This window comes from Maylandia zebra, linkage group LG11 (genome assembly GCF_041146795.1).
Source record: "Maylandia zebra isolate NMK-2024a linkage group LG11, Mzebra_GT3a, whole genome shotgun sequence".
NCBI classification, from domain to species: domain Eukaryota; kingdom Metazoa; phylum Chordata; class Actinopteri; order Cichliformes; family Cichlidae; genus Maylandia; species Maylandia zebra.
In genome coordinates, this window is record NC_135177.1 from 26,752,611 (window position 1) to 26,770,607 (window position 17,997).

Here is a 17,997-nt window from a genome sequence, read left to right on the forward strand (position 1 = left end):
CCCGCCTCTTTGGCATCCATAAGGAAACACCAGCCAACCAAGCACGGAGGCTTTAAAGCCTCTCCGGGCATGACCAACAGAGAGCATCACCCCTGCGTTTAGACACCGTTTTTTGTCGGAAGTCAGGTGGATGGAGCAGCTGATGGGCGGGGGCGGTCCACGGGAGCGGTGAAGCGTCTTAGTGAGTGACAGCGTGGAAAAGAAATATGAGAGGAGAGTCTTAAGTTAGGAATAACTGGCCTGTGGCATTTAAAACAAAAAAAATGTAGCTCGGGCTTATCTTAGAGGTATAGATCCGCGTTGCAGTGATAAAAAAAAAAAAAAATCCGCAGCTCATCGAAATGCGGAACAGAAGAAAGTTAAAAATTCCTTAATCAACTACGTAGGGTAGTCCTCCCTGGTTTGAGTGCAATCATGTAGACTCGTCTTTTAGCTGATGCGACGAGAAACACTTCGGAGAGTAGTTCGTAGTTTGTGGTGAACTCCATCTGGCCGCAGAAGCAGGACGCAGGTTTAATTTGCGCTCTTGGTTCCGTCCGTGCCGTATGCAGCTCCTGCCACTCTAGCCAACCATGGCACGACTGAGGAGGAAAGCGTGCATAGCTCTGTTTCTTTTCACGCTGTTCATCTTTGGGACCATGATGGGACTGAGGACCCTGAAGCCCAGTGACGGTTTCTCGGACTTGGCTCCGGGCTTGGAGCTCCTGCCGATGATCGGAGGAAAGATGGACCGGCGCTCAGTGTCCCGTGATGGGACCGCTTCCCCGGGTCAAGCCCGTCCGCCTGGCAGCAACGCCAAAGCCGTGTTGTCTAACACCGGCCCCGAGGGGACCATATTTTATGATGTTCATATTTTCTACTATATGTGGTACGGCAACCCACATATGGACGGTAAATACATTCACTGGGATCACATCCTAGTCCCGCACTGGGACCCTAAGATCGCATCCAGCTACCCGAGAGGGAAACACATGCCGCCCGAGGATATCGGCTCCAGTTTCTACCCCGAACTCAATTCGTACAGCTCGCGGGATCCGGATGTGTTGGAGTCCCACATGGAGCAGATCGGAGCATCCGCAGCAGGTACTGTAAAAAATGCAAACCGGCACCCTGAAATTCTTAGAGAGACGCACAAAAAAGAGCTGAGTGTTGTTATTTGTGCACAGCAGCTTTACAGAAATGTGGCTTCTGTAAGCACAAAGCTGCCTCCCTTTAGCTGAAGGGGCTCGACACATTTTTCAGCACCACACATATACTGGACAGCTCCCCACATGCTTGGTTCCCATATATCTGCTGCTGCGCTTTCATCCTTCATTGAGGTGTACATCAGAAGCAAACTAATGTTTTTAAAGATGTTTAGCTATCTATATTAAAACTGAACCTTATACTACTTTAGTATTAAAGCATCACCAAGCCCCAAAGTATCTCTGCAAGTACCTTTATCTCTTTTAAATGTCATGAACTGATAATAGTTGTGTTGCAGTCTCATCAAAGACTTGTATGGCTCCCTTAAATTCAGTACAAGTTTGTTCCCTGGTGTCAAGTAACAGCGCAGTGTGTCAGCCATCAGCAGCCAACACATGATAGGCCCTGATGTGTCTGTCCTGCGGTGCAGTAGGTTACTGTACACCGGCTTGAGTGATGAGAAGGTCATCTAACCCTGAAACCTGGGAATCATGGGAGGTCCAGCTCAAAGTTGCTTAATTAAAACCTTCCATTTAATGAGAGACCTCATACTCAACTGTAAATAGATCTGCTTGACTTGGTGACTGATTTCCTGCCACTGAAATGAATAGCAGTAGCCGTCTTCTTGATACACAAAGACATGTTTGGCTATTGTAATCTAATAGTCTCCACAGCTCCACAGCAATTGGACATGAGTTTAATAAATTAGTTGTGAGTGCATATACAGTGTGCCAGTTCCTACCTCTTGCCAGGCACCGCTGTGGCTGATAGAAAACCATTTTTCAGCCAGCGTGAGTTTATGAATTTATGAGCTGTCACACACTCAAACTGTTGCCACTAAAACAAGGCATAATAAATAGTCCTAAGATGACAAGTACATATTCATTTAAAAAATTGACTGTCCTCCATAGATCAGCAGATGTACTGTATTGCTGTGAACCACAAAGAGACACTAAAGGATGATCGCAGAGAAAGCAACATTACTCCAAGACAACAATAACTGCACATAAACACAGTTAGCTTGAAATCGATGCATCATTTCAGCAATCCATACAATAATATTGTTAGAGCTTCATATACATTTTGTTTGTATGTTCCCATCAGAAGGTGATGGTGCTCTGAGGTGTTAATTCGTATCTTTGATCAAGTGCTTATCTCCCTCCAGGTGTTCTGGTCCTGTCCTGGTATCCTCCTGAAGTAGCTGATGACAATGGGGAACCTGCTGAGGATTTGGTACCAGCTGTACTGGATGCAGCATATAGACACAACCTCAAGGTAAGCAGTGTCAGCACATTTTACGTGTGTGTGTGTGTGTGTGTGTGCATGTGTGCGTGTGTGTGTGAGAGAGAGATGTTTCTTAGATGAATCATCTATTTTAAACATTAACTTTTTTTCTCTTTCCTCTTCATTGACCTTCATTGAAACTCTAAAAGACAGACCAATAAAAAGGAAATCAGATAGCACACTATATAACAATACTGCCAAAGTATAACTAAAGTAAGCTCAGATCATATAGAAATACAACAGAGTTTACAGTAGCTTTGAACTCTGTTAGAGAAATTAGATTTTGTGAAATTCATTTTAACTTTAGGACTATAACTTCCTGGAAAACAAACCAGTGACTCTGTCATTTCTGTCACTCAGCAGCTATTCTGCATGTCCTTTAAGAAATACAGGAGATGCATCTCTAGAGATTTGTGTTTAGATAAAGACTATAACAAAAAGAAAATATATATATGGCTATACTGCCTCTCAAAAGGAAAGCATAGTGTCAATTTAGTACTACTACACAACAGTAGCTACTGCCCAACACGCATGGATACTGTGCTGATGGATTAATGTACAGCAAATCACCACGATATAGAATCTAGGCCAGATGGCAGCAGCTAGGCTTCTCCTAATTCCTAACAGCTGTAACAGTGTCCAAAGTATCTTAAGAATTCCTCATATCTGTCATTTACACTTAGAAATAGTTGAGCTGATGGTTGCAAAGTGTATATGGCAGAATATGTCCATAATTACACAACACTTTATCACATTTGTATTAGTTCTGAATGCGCTACACTTGAATTATTTGCATAAGAGGACCAAACTCAGATCCCTGAAGTACTCCACTGAGAACAATGAGCCATATTGAATTGTGTCTGTGGAGTTTCACTCTGCAGTGTGGATTAAACACCCAAAATTATCTACATGACATTAAGTGCTACGTAGACAGTCGTTAATATGTGCAGGCTTGCTTACAGTCTTTCATAGTGGCTCATTGTGTTGGCTTTTGTGGGTTCAAAAGAGAAGTCTTTACAATTGATGATTTCTATGAGCAAAACAGACCTAAAGTAACTCAGCTATTGTTTATTTTGCTATTTTTATTTTGAACTGTTGCAAGAGCCAAAGTTGAGGCTCAAATGTGAAAAAAATTGGAATTTCTGTCCACTACCCTTTCTAAAACCTCAGTGACACGGGACCAAAAGAAGGATTACTAGTCTTTCACGGAGGCATATGAAGAGCTTAACACTGCATAGGATAGTAATCTCGAACCAGTGTTATATGTGGAATTTGTGGGTGCTAAGGCCTTCTCAACTTGCTGTGCTGCATCCTGTAAAGCTGCTCACTGCTACTCAGGATTTGACTCGGAATACTTGCGGCTGCAGTGACTTCGTCTCTAGCATTAAAGCATAAAATGTGTCAAAGAGCTGCTGCTGTTGCCGCTGGATTAGTTGTTGAATGAACTCTTGAACACATTAGTGGGGTGGAGAGCCGTGGGAGGCGGTGCAGAATGTGGGTAAAACCACATGACCAATTGCCAATTAGGTTGGAAAATGACAGCGGACATAGCTGAGTCTGTGTTGGTGCCCCTGCTGCACTGTATTGAAGGCTTATTAAAGCCAGTGTTTGCTTGTAATCAGATATGATTCGTGTCAGATGCTTACCAAATACGAATGGAGGGATTGGGCGAAGAAAGACAATGAAGGGGAACAAGAGTGAGGTGCTAGCAGTACGGGATTTTCAGCAGCACTGTGGATCGGAACAAGGAACTAGAAATAAATTAAGAAAGTTCTCAGGTCTGTATGCTCTAATGTGAAGAATAAAAATGACTTAAGGGCCAAGATCTGAGGACTTTTCCCATGTTAAAGCAGGTGCCATTAATAATACACCACTGCATTTGTACATCTAATTCATTAATTTAATCATCTTAATAATTACCGAACATTTTCTAATATCAGCTTCTAAATATGACATTTTGTTGCTCTTTTTTTAATATATGTAATTTATAATCGAATATTTTTATAATTGAAAAATTTTATAGTTTAAAAATGACAAATATGTACACACGTAATAATATTTCCATGAGCCTCTTGAAGTATATTTACCTTTTAATGCACAAGACCAAAAATCATTATTCACAAGTTGTATTTACAATTTGCAAAAGTTATCACCGAGGTTAATTACAAATCAGTATTGCAACACAAGTCATTATCATGCTGGTGTTTGTATTCTGTTGTGCAGATAACATAATTTGATTTCAGCAGAGATGCGGCCACAAACTGGCCTCATTCTCACTATAAACAACTCCGATGAGAGGCAGAAGAGTTGTCGGGCTAGCCTGTCAGATTTAATATCATACTGGGGAGTTTTTTCTGTTTGGTTGAAGGCAACGAAATAATGCATCTCTACAAGGGCAAGACAAGAATGCAGGGATTAGACATGCATGGCTGAGTTGATGAGGTTTTACACATAATGCTGTCAGTAGAGAAGCTAATAGACAGAATTTAATGCCACGCTTTATTGTCATCATCCACCCAGCAAGCATGGCATTTTCATAAAAGCACGTGAGGAAAAACAGATTGTGACACGTTTTCTTCAAACTGCATATTGGAGTATCTTACTGAAATAAGAACGAGCTGCTTATCCTTGTGTTTAATGAAAACGCGCAGAAGGTCACAATCAGAGCAGTCTCCAGAAAGCGCTGGAATGAAATTATTCAGAGTTGAGTGGAGTCTTTCCAAGCATCCTCTTCCAATTCTCTTTGTTTTTCTTGAACTGTTATGTCTGCACAGAGCTACATTTATCTTTGGATTGCATCCTCTTGCATAATGTTTAGCAAAATGCTGACAAGGTAAAGAACTTTGGCTCTGATAATTTGGAACTCTGATGAAAAACAACCTTAAATCATTTCTGTGCTCTTTTCCACTGAAAGGCGGGACAAAAGGTGGGAGGGAAGCCCAAGTGAGGAGGATGGATGGTCCCACAGAGGGCAGTGGCAGCAGCCAAAAATGTATCAGATCAGGATTCAAGAAGCTCACATAAAGTGGCTGCTTGCTTATCTGAGAAATGCATGAGCGAATTAGCAGTTTTGTTTTGAGTCCTCACCACCTTGGATAGTCTACTGTATGATATCAGAAAAATACATTCATAAAAAAAGACAAAAAAAATATCACAAAGGGAGGAACCTCCAGGAGTAATGAGCTATCAGTATTTATGATGCGTACCTTGGTTTCCAGCTTTGTCCTTTCTTGACCTGAGCTGTCTTGCATGTTGCAGCAGCAATCCTCCAAACTGAGGAGGAGTCTGGCACTCGTAACTGATGAATATGAAATTAACTTTCCAAGATTTTCATGGACAGACTAACCCATTAGGGGACACTTACTCATAACCTTTAAGTATTCAATAGCAAAGAATAAACAAAAAAGAAAATGTAAAATCAGAGAAGCTGGAACCATTTTTGCCTGAAAAATAATATGACACATACATTTTAAAATTAAGAAATTATTGGAAAAAACATGCTTTTTTTAATCAAAGAAGTGTTTGCATTCAGACATTTAAACATGCAGTAAAATTATCAATAAAAATAAAAAAACAAGGAAAATGCTACAAATGACCAGTGACATGATCTGTCTCCATGACAGCAGGATGTAATGCTGAGCTGACAACGCATTTATATGAACCCAAAGCGATAGATGGAGGTTTAGATAAGAGGAATACAGTGAATTGCATACAGCTTTTGACCTAATTGAACATGTACAAGTTAGACTGAAGGTGAATGGAAACTGGAGACGAGCAAGCTCACTAAAAACAAATCCAGCTTCCATCCTGGTAGCGATCCCACGCCACATTGCTAAAAACACACTGACCCCTCTTCGGGTAATGCTGCAAAAGAAAGCAATGTACTTTTTATTATATAAGTTGAATAGCATCTCAGTAACACCCACACACGGCTCATGTTGGAGAGCACATCACATGAGCCTCCACAGCAGTGCTGCTGCTTGACCTCAGCTCGAAGTGGAGCTGAAATAGTCCCTTTGCCCAGGGCAGGGTGGGGGCGGCTTGGTGGGGACAGGGTAGGGGGGTTATTGGAAACTGGAGGTAGGAGAAAAAGAGCAGAGGCGATATGTGCATCATGGGTCCCATGACTCAGTTTGAGCCTGTGAACAATCTGCACCCTGAGGGGGTGCAAAAGTTCTATCTCCTAAGTAGGCCATGAAGCTACACAGGGGAATATGGCCCATGGGTGCCCTATGATGGCATCAGCCACACTTCCTTATTTCCCGATGCACTCAGTAGCTACATTTTTTCGTACATGAAACCTGTACAACCTCGGTGTATATCCACCGACTTCATTCACTGTAGAATGAAAGTGATATTAAATTGATCTAACTGTCAGAAAAGGTCTGAATCTATATTTTTGTGTTGGTGCATATCCTTCCCTTTGCGCTTTCTGCATGACATGCCACTAAATTCACTCTGCTCAGCACAAATCACACCGGGGCTGTTCCAGACTGCACTGTCAATGTTTATGAGGTATTAAAATGCGTTGACTATGTCTCATTTACTTCTAAATGACCAAAAATGTAATCAGCCAGCACGTTGGGGAAAATGAGTTTTCTAGTAGCCTGCACTCTGATGTAGTATCTATTTTCCTCTGTTATAATCATGTTATAATCATGCAGCTTCACGAGCTGTAATATCTCATAGATTTTTTTGTGGCTTTATCTTACTGTACTATCTTATTGTCTCCATCATTTTCTCTCACTGTTACTGCCAGAGAGTTAGCTTCATAAATATTGATTTTAGAATATGATTTACTCATATGCCCAAGACCTTCCTTCCTCAATCTCTTTTCAAATTACTCTTTTGCAAAACAAAGTGCCTCTTACACTGTTAAAATTGACATTTTTTTGTACATAAAAGCACTTAGTATCATTATTAGTAGCAGAAGTGATCCAGTTATTTGGATCCATCCTGACCGTCCAGGACACATATCCATTAATTCGTTAATACGCTACACTTAACTCCATAACGACAATATGGATCTTACAGAAAAACTACAAAATACATCTATTTCCAATAACAAGTAGGTGAAATGCCATTCTATAGTTTAGTGGAGCTTTGCAAGCATTGGATTTTTAACAAAGATAAGACTTGGATCATGTAAAGTGGGCTAAGGCATCTTTGTTTAGCTTACTCAATGGCAGCCTACATCCCTTTAGATGCTTCCATCATCTCAAAAAGGACATTTTCCTTTCACATTGTTCCTCTCAAGTGTCCAGTGCTGGAAAAGTGGTGTTTCTCTTTGATCATGCATTATTCAAAGTCACTGAATTCTCCAGGTGCACCTTAAAATATTCAACTTAAGCACTTTTTGTGTACATGTCACTTCATATCCCTTGTTCCTCTGCTGCGTTTGTTCATGAACTGTAAACGGCCATTTCTAACAGACGCATTAACTGTGAGTGTTACAATAGTCTCCAGAGGCAGACCACTCAGGCTGAAAAACAATTATAGTGTAGCAGATTTTGTCGTGAACACGGAGCAGTGAGGAAACATGGTGCTTTGATGTCCGTGTAAGTGGGTAACATTTGTGTTGGTGAGCCTTCTTAGTGTTATAGCCTTATTAAAGGGTTTTTAGAAAACTGCAGTGAGTCTGTAATAAGGTACAAGGGTAAAGGCACCAGACTCCTGATGCCACGCATTGCTTTGGGGCTGCACAAGGTCAAAATGGTGCATGACTAACATGTTTTGCTGAATTATAACCGTGAGACTCATTTTCCTGAAAAGGGGCTCAGAGGTCTGATGAGCTGTGATACCATCTGACTACAAAAACAGGGGTTGGTAATTGCGGTGTGACCAACATTGTTGCATCCGTGCCCAATCAAATTGTGATCTCTTTGTTTTTAATATGGTTACTTCAAAGATAGGGACCAGGTCTGAGACCGCTCAGTCACCATCTTCAAACCCATGTTGGTGCATCAAAACAGTGATAAAACGGGGATAAAACAGCAACAATCTCATTGAGATAATAATGTGATTAATGATGATAAAGCTCAAATCTTTTGTCTGCTGCAAATATGTTGCTATCCACACTTGACCTGTAGTGGTGTACTGGAACCAGACATGGAATCCATGCATTAAATGCAACACTGTCAGCCACAGACTGGGTCAGACTGAAATGTGGAAAATGTATTGCTTATACAGTTATAAGCAAACTGGCACCGCTAGTTCTTTTCAATAACAACAAGCATTTTACCAAGATCATCAGATTATCATACCCTGATGAAGATAAGAGAATGAATGGATTCATGGATGGATGGATGGAAAAATAAGAAGCAAGTAACACAATAATACAGTGTAAGTTCAGGTTTTATGCATGTTTCTCTCTGAAAACACTTAATGGTTCGTCTCTCCAACTACTTTGAACTAGATAGCAAAAAAAAAAAAAAAAAAATCAATCCAATCATTCGCCAACCACCTTTCCCTGGTTGCATGGAGGTTGTGGTCCTATTTTTCCTCTTGTGTGACTGAGGCCTTATTGAATTATTTTTGTCTTAGAAACATGTCAGACTTTGATTGATTACAAGCCAGGAGAAGTTACTGTCACTCTTGTCAACTTTCTATGAGGAATCTCCCCCTGGGAACGCCTGACTTTTAGTCAATACTTCTCGAGGTCATCTGTAAATGCTGACCTTGAATGATACATAAATTAATAATGTAGTTATATAATGAATGAAAATGAACATGCATATTGCTTTATCATCTCCCAGGTTGCATTCCACATCCAACCATACAGAGGACGAAACGATCAGAGTGTGCATGACAACATCAAGTACATCATTGACAGGTGGGTGCATGTCTGGCTGTGCTTCATCGCTGAGTCAACTCAAATAGAAAGCTATTAAGATTGCATGCATAGCAAGAAAAACAGCAGTTACGACACTGAAATACTTTTAGGGTGCATTTCAGCTTATATAAAGCCAGTTTCATGACTTATGGATGAGTTCTTCAAGCAAAAGCCATTTTAACTTTAACATGTGGGGTTGCTCTGAAAAAGAGGACCTTTCAGAGATTTACTCAGAAGTCCCAAACCTTGAAAAGATATTCAGTTTAAGTAAGAAATGGTATACAATATTTTATTCTTTGTCTCAGTGGTAGGGTTTATTGTTGTGTTGTTAAATGTTCTGTATTATATTCTTTTTAAGGTATGGCGACCACGGAGCGTTCTACAAGTTCACTACCAGCACAGGGAAGAGTCTTCCTCTGTTTTACATTTATGACTCCTACCTAACTCCACCCGAGTCCTGGTCTGAGTTTTTGACACCGACTGGCTCCCACAGCGTGCGTGGGTCAGCTTACGACTCCGTCTTTATAGCCCTGATTGTGGAGGAGCGTCATAAGCACGACATCCTGGCAGGCGGCTTCGATGGCATGTACACTTACTTTGCCTCCAACGGCTTCTCCTTTGGCTCTTCTCACCAGAACTGGAAAGCCATCAAAGCTTTCTGCGATGGGAACAACCTCCTTTTTATCCCCAGCGTGGGGCCTGGTTACATTGACACCAGCATTCGGCCATGGAACAACCACAACACACGCAACAGGGTGAACGGACGTTACTACGAGACAGCCCTGCAGGCGGCACTCAACGTGCGCCCAGAGATTGTCACCATAACATCTTTTAATGAATGGCACGAGGGGACGCAGATAGAAAGGGCTGTGCCTAAAAAAACTGTGACACGGGTTTACTTGGACTATCAGCCACATGGGCCTGATCACTACCTGGAGCTGACCCGCCGCTGGGCCGAGCAGTTCAATAAAGAAAAGGAGCAGTGGCTCATGTGAGCTTTCATCAAACTGACTTGAAACGGCACGCTGTAGTGGAAGTGTGTGCACACATGAAAGAGGAGGCAAGAGAGCGATTGATTGATATAGTTTTGAGTGCAGAAGGACATGCTGTTACCTTTTTTAAACATGCTGGATGCGAGAGGTCCTATAGATGTGTGTGCAAATTCAAAGATAGGATACAAAGCGTATCAAAAACCCAGACTTGTAAAATGCTCTGTGGGTCTGTCTCTAATCTCCCCCACACAATTGGTACGTTGAAATGTCTGCCCGATAATTTATTGTATTTCTAAATACAGTAAGCCACCATCTCATGCCCCTTTATATGGTGAAATAATAGAACTGAAGACACTGTAGTTTTCATTTATCCATAACATACAATTTGACCCTTTACCCAGGTTCAGAGAGCTTTTTAAAATGGGGATGATGTGGTGTTTTACAACTTGTCACTGTCACACAACATCATAATTTGTAAAGGTAAATTTGGAACATTATAGCATGTTAGCTCAACTTGTAAAAACACAGAACATGACAGTTTCTCACAGCAGATCCCCTGCATCCATTTCACTCGATCTCTAACATCTTCCTCTGTCACGCCAACCATCTGCACGTCCTCCTGCCTGAAAGCATCAATCTTCAGCATCCTTCGTCCAGCACATCCACCATCGCCTCTCTAACCTTGCCTCCAAACTGAGAGTCACCCTGATATCCTCATTTCCAATCCTGTCCATTCTGCCAGTAAAATCTTAACATCTTTTACTCCACCTCCAGCGTGACAACTTGCCCTTTCGTTATTGCCGCTGTCTCTAAACCATATATCACAACAGGTCTCACTACCATCTCATAAACTCTTTTACTCTTGCCATCCTTCACCAACAAACTAACTTACCAAGAATACTCATTTCTGATCTACCCAAATAAAATTGGGTAATTTCAACCGCTCCTTTATTTCCTGAGGCCTCTGACACAGATTTTACTCTAGGTACTATTGACACAACCCTCCCATTCATCAGCACAAGCTTGTGAGTCCCCGAGGCTGGGATTGTGTCTCCTCTTTGTCTCAAGCTGGGGATCTTTCCCATATAACGTGTCAAGTACTACACCACAGACCCGATATCTACCCAAATACAATTGGAGATTGAGTAATTCCTATATGAAAAGACTTCACTGTAAGCATATGGGACTCTGCTTTTTTTTCTCCACTGAAGCAAGAAGTCAGGACATGAAAGTCTATGGCTCAAAGTGATTGAACGCATTAATGAATATAAACCTGCCCACTGACTGGGGCACACTCTGTATAGACTTGATTAAGATTCTGATAGCTTTTAAAATGAAAGGTTTCGCAGAGACAGGCGTTTTTGAGAATAAAAGTGCGTTCTCTGAATGATCCGAAGTTGATTTCCCTGTCCAGGTTGCCAGTAAGTGGTTTCTGCTCCTTTTTAAACACTTAACATTGCTCTATTGATTTCACCCTCCATTAAGAAGCTGTTTTGAGTGAAAATCCAGACACCAGTGGATAAAGACAGAAATAAATCTCAGATAGCTTCTTGTGCATGGAGAAAACTGTGAGACTGGGAAAAAAATATGTAATTTTATTGTGGATTTGCCAATGTTGTACCATCTGTTAATCAAGGTCCAATCAGACACTGAAGATTTAATCATGTACTCCAATTATTAACATTCAAATGAGAGGAATTCTACAAATTATATCCATGTGCCAACCGAAACAACCCAAATGTGCCAGTATTAGTAGTCTACACTGTAAAACAGGATTTACTGCAAGTGTTGATGCTAACAATTGAAGTGCAATCTTCACGCTGCCAGAAAAAAAATTATTAAAAAACAAACCAAAAAAAAAAAAAAAAGATTAAAAAACAAACAAACAAACAAACAAACAAACAAACAAACAGAAAACAGTTTACAGCCCTCTTAAATAAAGTTGATTTATTATATCACACAGATTCAATCAGACCATTAAAATGTGTTCACTACAGTTCTGATCGTGTTGCGAAAAGGCTGGCTCAAACCATTCTTTCTCCCATGACCACATTACTTAAAGTACTATACAGCTGACCTATTTCTGTATAAATGATAGTTTAAAGCTTAAACTCCCAAATAATGTAATGACAGAAACATATACAAAATATGCTAATCTAAGACATAAGGAAAGATACCCAAGACTTTGAAGCTGCCACTGGAACAAAATCGTCCATCAGCAGTTTCAGTCCTCCTGAGATACAGTCTTCCCCGGCAAAGGCTGATTCATGGATTCATCTTCTCCCAAGTAGCCCCGGGTCAGAGCTGGTTGTGCGTGATTTTTGGAGTGTGGAGAGTTCAAAGGTCATTCTTCCCCAGAGAGCTCTGACAGTCCATATTTGCGCTCGAGCACATCAACCGTAGAAGAAAGGGCACTGAAATCAAAATTAAAGTCATTTCTTGTTTAATGTACCAAGTCTACTTCAGAGGAAACATGGGTGGTTTGGGGGCAGAGGGGGTGTAAGGGTCAGAGTGAGAAAGAAGAGTGTTAACACGATGCGACAGACTGACTCCAAATATGGTTTTTTAATGAAACTAAGACTTGTTCTTGCAAAATGCCTCCTTATTTTTTGTGGTGGGTATTTCAATATTTAAGTTTTGTTTTAGGAGATTCATACTATAGCTGGTGCTGTAACACTGGGAGAGGCTGGAAACACCTGGGTATTTCAAAGCAACAGTGAGTCAGTGCGGATGCATTCCCCTTCTTCAAGTCATGGAATAAACTGGTGCTATATGAATAACTTCCAGTTCTAATTCAGGTGACTTGAGCAACGTATGACTGCTTACTTTGGATATTTTAATACATCAGACTCAGTCAGTTTACTTTTGCTCAGTTCTGGTTTGAAAATGTTTTTTTTCCAGTCAATTTTTTTGTCAGTTGTAAAATGTGCCTGAAGTTCTCTGAAGGAGTTTAAATGATATGCTTAAACATTCAGTTACATCAGATAGTTTTATCTCACTTGGAGAGAAACTATTGGAAAAAGCGTCTGGATGAACTTACCACCCTGGTCTGATGATGCTGTATTTGCCGAGTACTGACAGGTCGACTACTGTTGATCCGAGGCGGCTCTGGTCTCCTATCGGTCCACCATCAACAACCACAGCTAGTTTGGGCCAGAGCTCCTGGAACTCCTTAAGAGGATAAACCCAGCAATATTCAGAGCTACATACACTCACTGACCGCTATGTTAAGTGCGCCTGTTCAACTGCTCAAAAATACAAATAATTAATCAGCCAATCACATGGCACCAAGTCAATGATTTACACATGTAAAGACAACCTGCTGAAGTTCAAACAGAGTATCATAATGGGGAAGAAAGATGAATGAAGTGAAGTGATTTTTTCATCACAGTGAATTCACTTCACTCAAATGGAGCCCACAGTTACCAGATTTCAATGCAATAGAGCACCTTAATAATGTGGTGGAAAAAGAGATTGGGATCGTGGATGTGCAGGTGGCAAATCTGGGGCAACTGTGTCTGTCTGGTAGGTGTACTTGAAATTTAACCTCCTAGGACCTGGCGTCCACATACGCTGACATCACATTTAAGAAATATGTAAAATACAAAATTTTGCTCTACAAGGGCCTGATATCCACTTACGAGGACATTATACTGCCACTGCTCTATCGAAATTTAAAGCGAATGTCCTCATATGTGGATCTCATTTTTCTCAGAAACAAAAACAAACAAAAACAAAACATAATTCTTTGTTTTTACACTCATCAGATCCTAATCAGTTCAAATAGCAAAGAGACATTAAAAATGCATGCCATGAAAGAGTTCGGGTCTTAGGAGGTTAACGTACTTGAAACTGAAAGAAACAAAAACATCATTTACTTTAGTACTTACATGTACTTCCACTGTGCTGGTATGTGAGCTGATGTTGGCACTTGTGAGTGCCAGTGGTTCCCCACACATCTGACAAAGTTGCCTCATAAAGGGATGATCTGGGATACGTACACCTACAAGCTGAGGAAGACATGGATGTGTAAACAACAATTCACACTTATGATCAAACAATTTATTGTCAGCACTATTCAATGAAAAAGAAGCAAACTCACTGAGGTAAAGGGGTTCAGGTCTGTGTTCAGTTCTTCAGACCTTTCAAACACCAGGGTGACAGGACCAGGGAGCAGGTCACCTAACAGCTCTTTTTTCACCTTCACCTTGCAGTACCTGCACATGACATCACATTACCATACTTGTGTGTAATCTAGCTCCCAAAACTATAAGGAAAACAACATAAATGACCATTAATGACTGCATCACTGCAAAAAAAAGCAGCTGTGTTTTATTTGATTCTCTGCTCTGATCCTGTTTTGTCTTTTGCAATGAAGTTTTGAACTCATGATGTCACGACACCAATTTGCATTGTGGAAAAATTGCTTTGGGCCATTTCATCATGTTCTGAATTTTAATGAAGCAAATGACTGATAGCCAAAATAACTATCTGATAATAAAATAATTGTTTTTCAGGCCAGAATAGTTTTTGGGAATATCCACTATTCTCTGATTTAATTTGTTTCACTTTAAATCCCACAAAGCTTTAACAAATCTCAAAGAAATGCGACATGCCTGCACAGCGATAGAAAATACAGTCACAGAATAAAGTTGCGAATAATAATTACCGAGGTGTCCTTTGACAGCAGGTGTGCCTGTCACTCAAAATGTAAAATGTGTTATTTGAGTGGAGATGGTATCTGTGCCTCATGCATGTGTGACTCTTCAGGAAATGAGTAATATGTTTGTGCAAAATAGATGGCTTAGAGGAGGACTGCACTTAGAATGAAGCAATTACACAACATGTGCCCTGATCAAAGTGAAATAAAAGCACACTTACTTATAGATATCCTGAATTTCCCCTACACAGATGGCCAGCGGCTTCTGTCCGTTTCGTCCTTTAGTGTCATACGTTTTTCTGACGGCGTCTGAGTTTTGGGCCAGACATGCCAGGCCGTAGATGGTATCTGTGGGCACCGCAACAATGTGACCCTCTTTCAGGGCCTTTACTGTGCAACTCAGGATTTCAGCACCATCTGCAGTTCAAAAACAAGGGGTGTTAATGAGACGTCATCCACAGAAGGACAACAGTATGAATGGATGGTATGAGGAGGTTAGGGCATCTAAATTAAATGTTTACTCTAAACATGTTCCCCCAGCTTTATTACTTTCATTTTCCTTTATGTATAAGGTACAAATTTAGGCTCATCAGCTATCGTGAATGCAATGTAAATACATTAGGGGGAGCGATAAAACAGGAAGAAATATGTATAGTGTAATATGTTTGTTGACTACCAAAAAAGTACACGCCTGAAGTAGCTAAAAAAAAAACCCAAAACCAAAAGTACACAACTGAAGTGTGAATAGATAAGCAACCTAATGAAATCCTACTCACACAATTGAACAGGTGATGTAACACCTTTCCAGATGCAATCTCACCTTCTAATCACATATATACTATAATGCTAAAATATTTGTTGCTTGCCTTCACACACACATCCCATTCTCAGTCCAGAGGATTTAATATGTCAGCCCAGCCTTTGCAGCCATAGAAGCCTCAGCTCAGCTGGGAATTGTGTTTATGGGAATTTTAACCATCCAGAAGTGCATGCATGAGGTCAAACACTGATGTTGGACTCACAGTCTCTGCTCTAATTCAACCCAAAGGTGTCTGTCGGGTTGATGTCAGGACTCTGTGCAGGCCAGTCAAGTTCTTGCACACCAAACTCGCTCATCCATGTCTTTATGGACCTTGCTTTGTGCACTGGTGTGCAGTCCTGTTGGAACAGTAAGGGGCCATCCCCAAACTATTCCCACAAAGGCAGGAGCATGAAATTGTCCAAATTGTTTTGGTGTGCTGAAGCATTAGGAGTTCCAACCAGACGTCATAATTCCCCTCTTCATCAAACGCTACACTTGGCACATTGCACACAAGTTCTGTTCTCCTGGCAACTGATTGCCAGATGTAGAAATGTGATTCATTACTCCCGAGAACACGTCTCCACTGCTCTAGGGTCAAGTAGCAGCGTGCTTTACACCAGTGTATTGCTTTGCATTGCACTTGGTGATGTAAGCCACTCAGCCATGGAAACCTATTCCATGAAGCTCTCTATGAACTGCTTTTGAGCTAATCTGAATGCCATGTGAAGTTTTGGAGGTGCATAGAAACTGACTCTGCAGAAAGTTGGCAAGCTCGGCACACTATACATCTCAGCATCCGCCGAGTCTGCACTGTGATCACACTTCATCAGCCATGAAGTGATAAAATCACACTTCATGGCTGAGTGGGTATAATACCACTCACAGCTGACTGTGGAATATTTAGTAGCAAGGTAATGTGACAACTTGTCTTATTGCACAGGTGGCTTCCTACTCACTCACTGAGCTGCTCAGAGACCCATGCTTTCTCAAATTTTTGTAGAAGCAGTTTCAAAACATTAAGAACACCTGTCAGCATACTCATCGTCTTAGTACATTTCATTCTACACCTGTTTAAATGTTAAACTTGTTAAAGCAGTGATTGTCAAAAGGATCTGCTTAAGTTCAACCCAAGTATCCGAAGAGGCAAAATACGTAATTTAACTCCATTTGGATAGGGCCAGATGAGGACCTGAGGTTTTCACACAGTACAAAGGCATGAACGTTATGGTAGTTTGGGGCTTTTAATAATTTCTTTAACTTTTGTTTTCCTTTTTCTACAGTGGAATACAGCATACATAATGACTACAACAACAAGAATTAGGTGTACAACTTTGAATTTCTGCTACTAATTTCTAGTTTGGGCAAACAGCTACAAAGTAAGCAGTTCATCCTAACTGGCAGTGCTCACTCTACTGTGACTTAACTGGAGCTTAGTTTTGGATGTTAGAATCACATCGGGTTAGCTGTGAGTCACACATAACAGGAAAACCAAGAATCTGATGCAACATGGTGCAGTGTTTACGTTGCTTAGCGCCAATCAGAGCCGGTTGTTTACAAACACACTCTGCTTCACTAAGCGAGACCTACGTCCACTTTGAATGTTAGACACATGTACCTGTCTCGTCCCGATGGACCGTCGGTCCGTTGGAGGTCGGCGGTAACAGACGCAACACTTTTGTCTTGAGCTCTTTAAACATCTCTGCACTGATCCGACGAGCTGCGACTGAACCGTGAACTCCTTTAGATGTATTTACTAATACAGCAGCAATACTACATACCAGCTTCATAAAATCAAGCGTTCATCCGGAGGACTACCCTGTCTCACACGAGCAACGTGTTGTGGTGGGACCAGATGATAGAATTTTTCCGGGTTACGCCCCCAATCTATGACGACAACAATTAAAGAGCCAGCGGCACGGAAAAATGCAGACTAATACCAATGACCGCCATAAAAACGAGTATAATTTCACACTTGACATATACTTATAGCATTTCTAAAGAGATATCTCTCTCTCTATCTTTCTAAACCGAATGCCAACTGCATTCTTTAGCTCATTTTTTTTTACCTTTTGCAAATAAATAAAAATTATGAGCCTGGTTATATCAAAAATAAAAATTTAAAATAAAATGCATCACGTTTACGGAAAAAGAGGAAAAACAGCAGTGAATAAAAATGTTTTAATACGAGACACTTTCATTGGGAAAAAACAAACCTGTCTTTTTTTTTTTGCTATTTATAGGG

General features: G+C 40.8%; 2 protein-coding genes across 2 annotated transcripts; one reads left to right on the forward strand and one right to left on the reverse strand.

Annotated features, from left to right (window-relative positions):
- The first annotated feature begins 67 nt into the window (after positions 1 to 67).
- LOC101475047 (glycoprotein endo-alpha-1,2-mannosidase-like protein) lies at positions 68 to 12,161 on the forward strand. The gene is made up of 4 exons (XM_004550971.4): positions 68 to 1,083; positions 2,351 to 2,460; positions 9,225 to 9,301; positions 9,660 to 12,161. Exons 1-4 carry the CDS (start codon positions 573 to 575, stop codon positions 10,294 to 10,296), a joined length of 1,335 nt encoding a protein of 444 aa, XP_004551028.3. The 5' UTR covers positions 68 to 572; the 3' UTR covers positions 10,297 to 12,161.
- Positions 12,162 to 12,225: 64 nt separating this feature from the next.
- Positions 12,226 to 17,631, reverse strand: yrdc (yrdC N(6)-threonylcarbamoyltransferase domain containing). The gene is made up of 6 exons (XM_004550972.4): positions 17,371 to 17,631; positions 15,175 to 15,370; positions 14,396 to 14,510; positions 14,184 to 14,303; positions 13,334 to 13,464; positions 12,226 to 12,707 (listed from the first exon to the last, which is right to left on the reverse strand). The coding sequence occupies exons 1-6, from the start codon at positions 17,540 to 17,542 to the stop codon at positions 12,638 to 12,640; spliced, it is 804 nt and encodes a 267-aa protein (XP_004551029.1). The 5' UTR covers positions 17,543 to 17,631; the 3' UTR covers positions 12,226 to 12,637.
- Positions 17,632 to 17,997: the final 366 nt, after the last annotated feature.

Coding starts and splice junctions, on each gene's coding strand:
- LOC101475047 (XM_004550971.4), top strand. CDS start 573: ATGGCACGACTGAGGAGGAAAGCGTGCATAGCTCTGTTTCTTTTCACG. Junction 1,084..2,350: donor GATCGGAGCATCCGCAGCAG/GTACTGTAAAAA, acceptor ATCTCCCTCCAG/GTGTTCTGGTCCTGTCCTGG. Junction 2,461..9,224: donor CATATAGACACAACCTCAAG/GTAAGCAGTGTC, acceptor ATCATCTCCCAG/GTTGCATTCCACATCCAACC.
- yrdc (XM_004550972.4), bottom strand. CDS start 17,542: ATGAAGCTGGTATGTAGTATTGCTGCTGTATTAGTAAATACATCTAAA. Junction 13,465..14,183: donor CCAGCACAGTGGAAGTACAT/GTAAGTACTAAA, acceptor TATCCTCTTAAG/GAGTTCCAGGAGCTCTGGCC. Junction 12,708..13,333: donor AGCATCATCAGACCAGGGTG/GTAAGTTCATCC, acceptor TTTTGATTTCAG/TGCCCTTTCTTCTACGGTTG.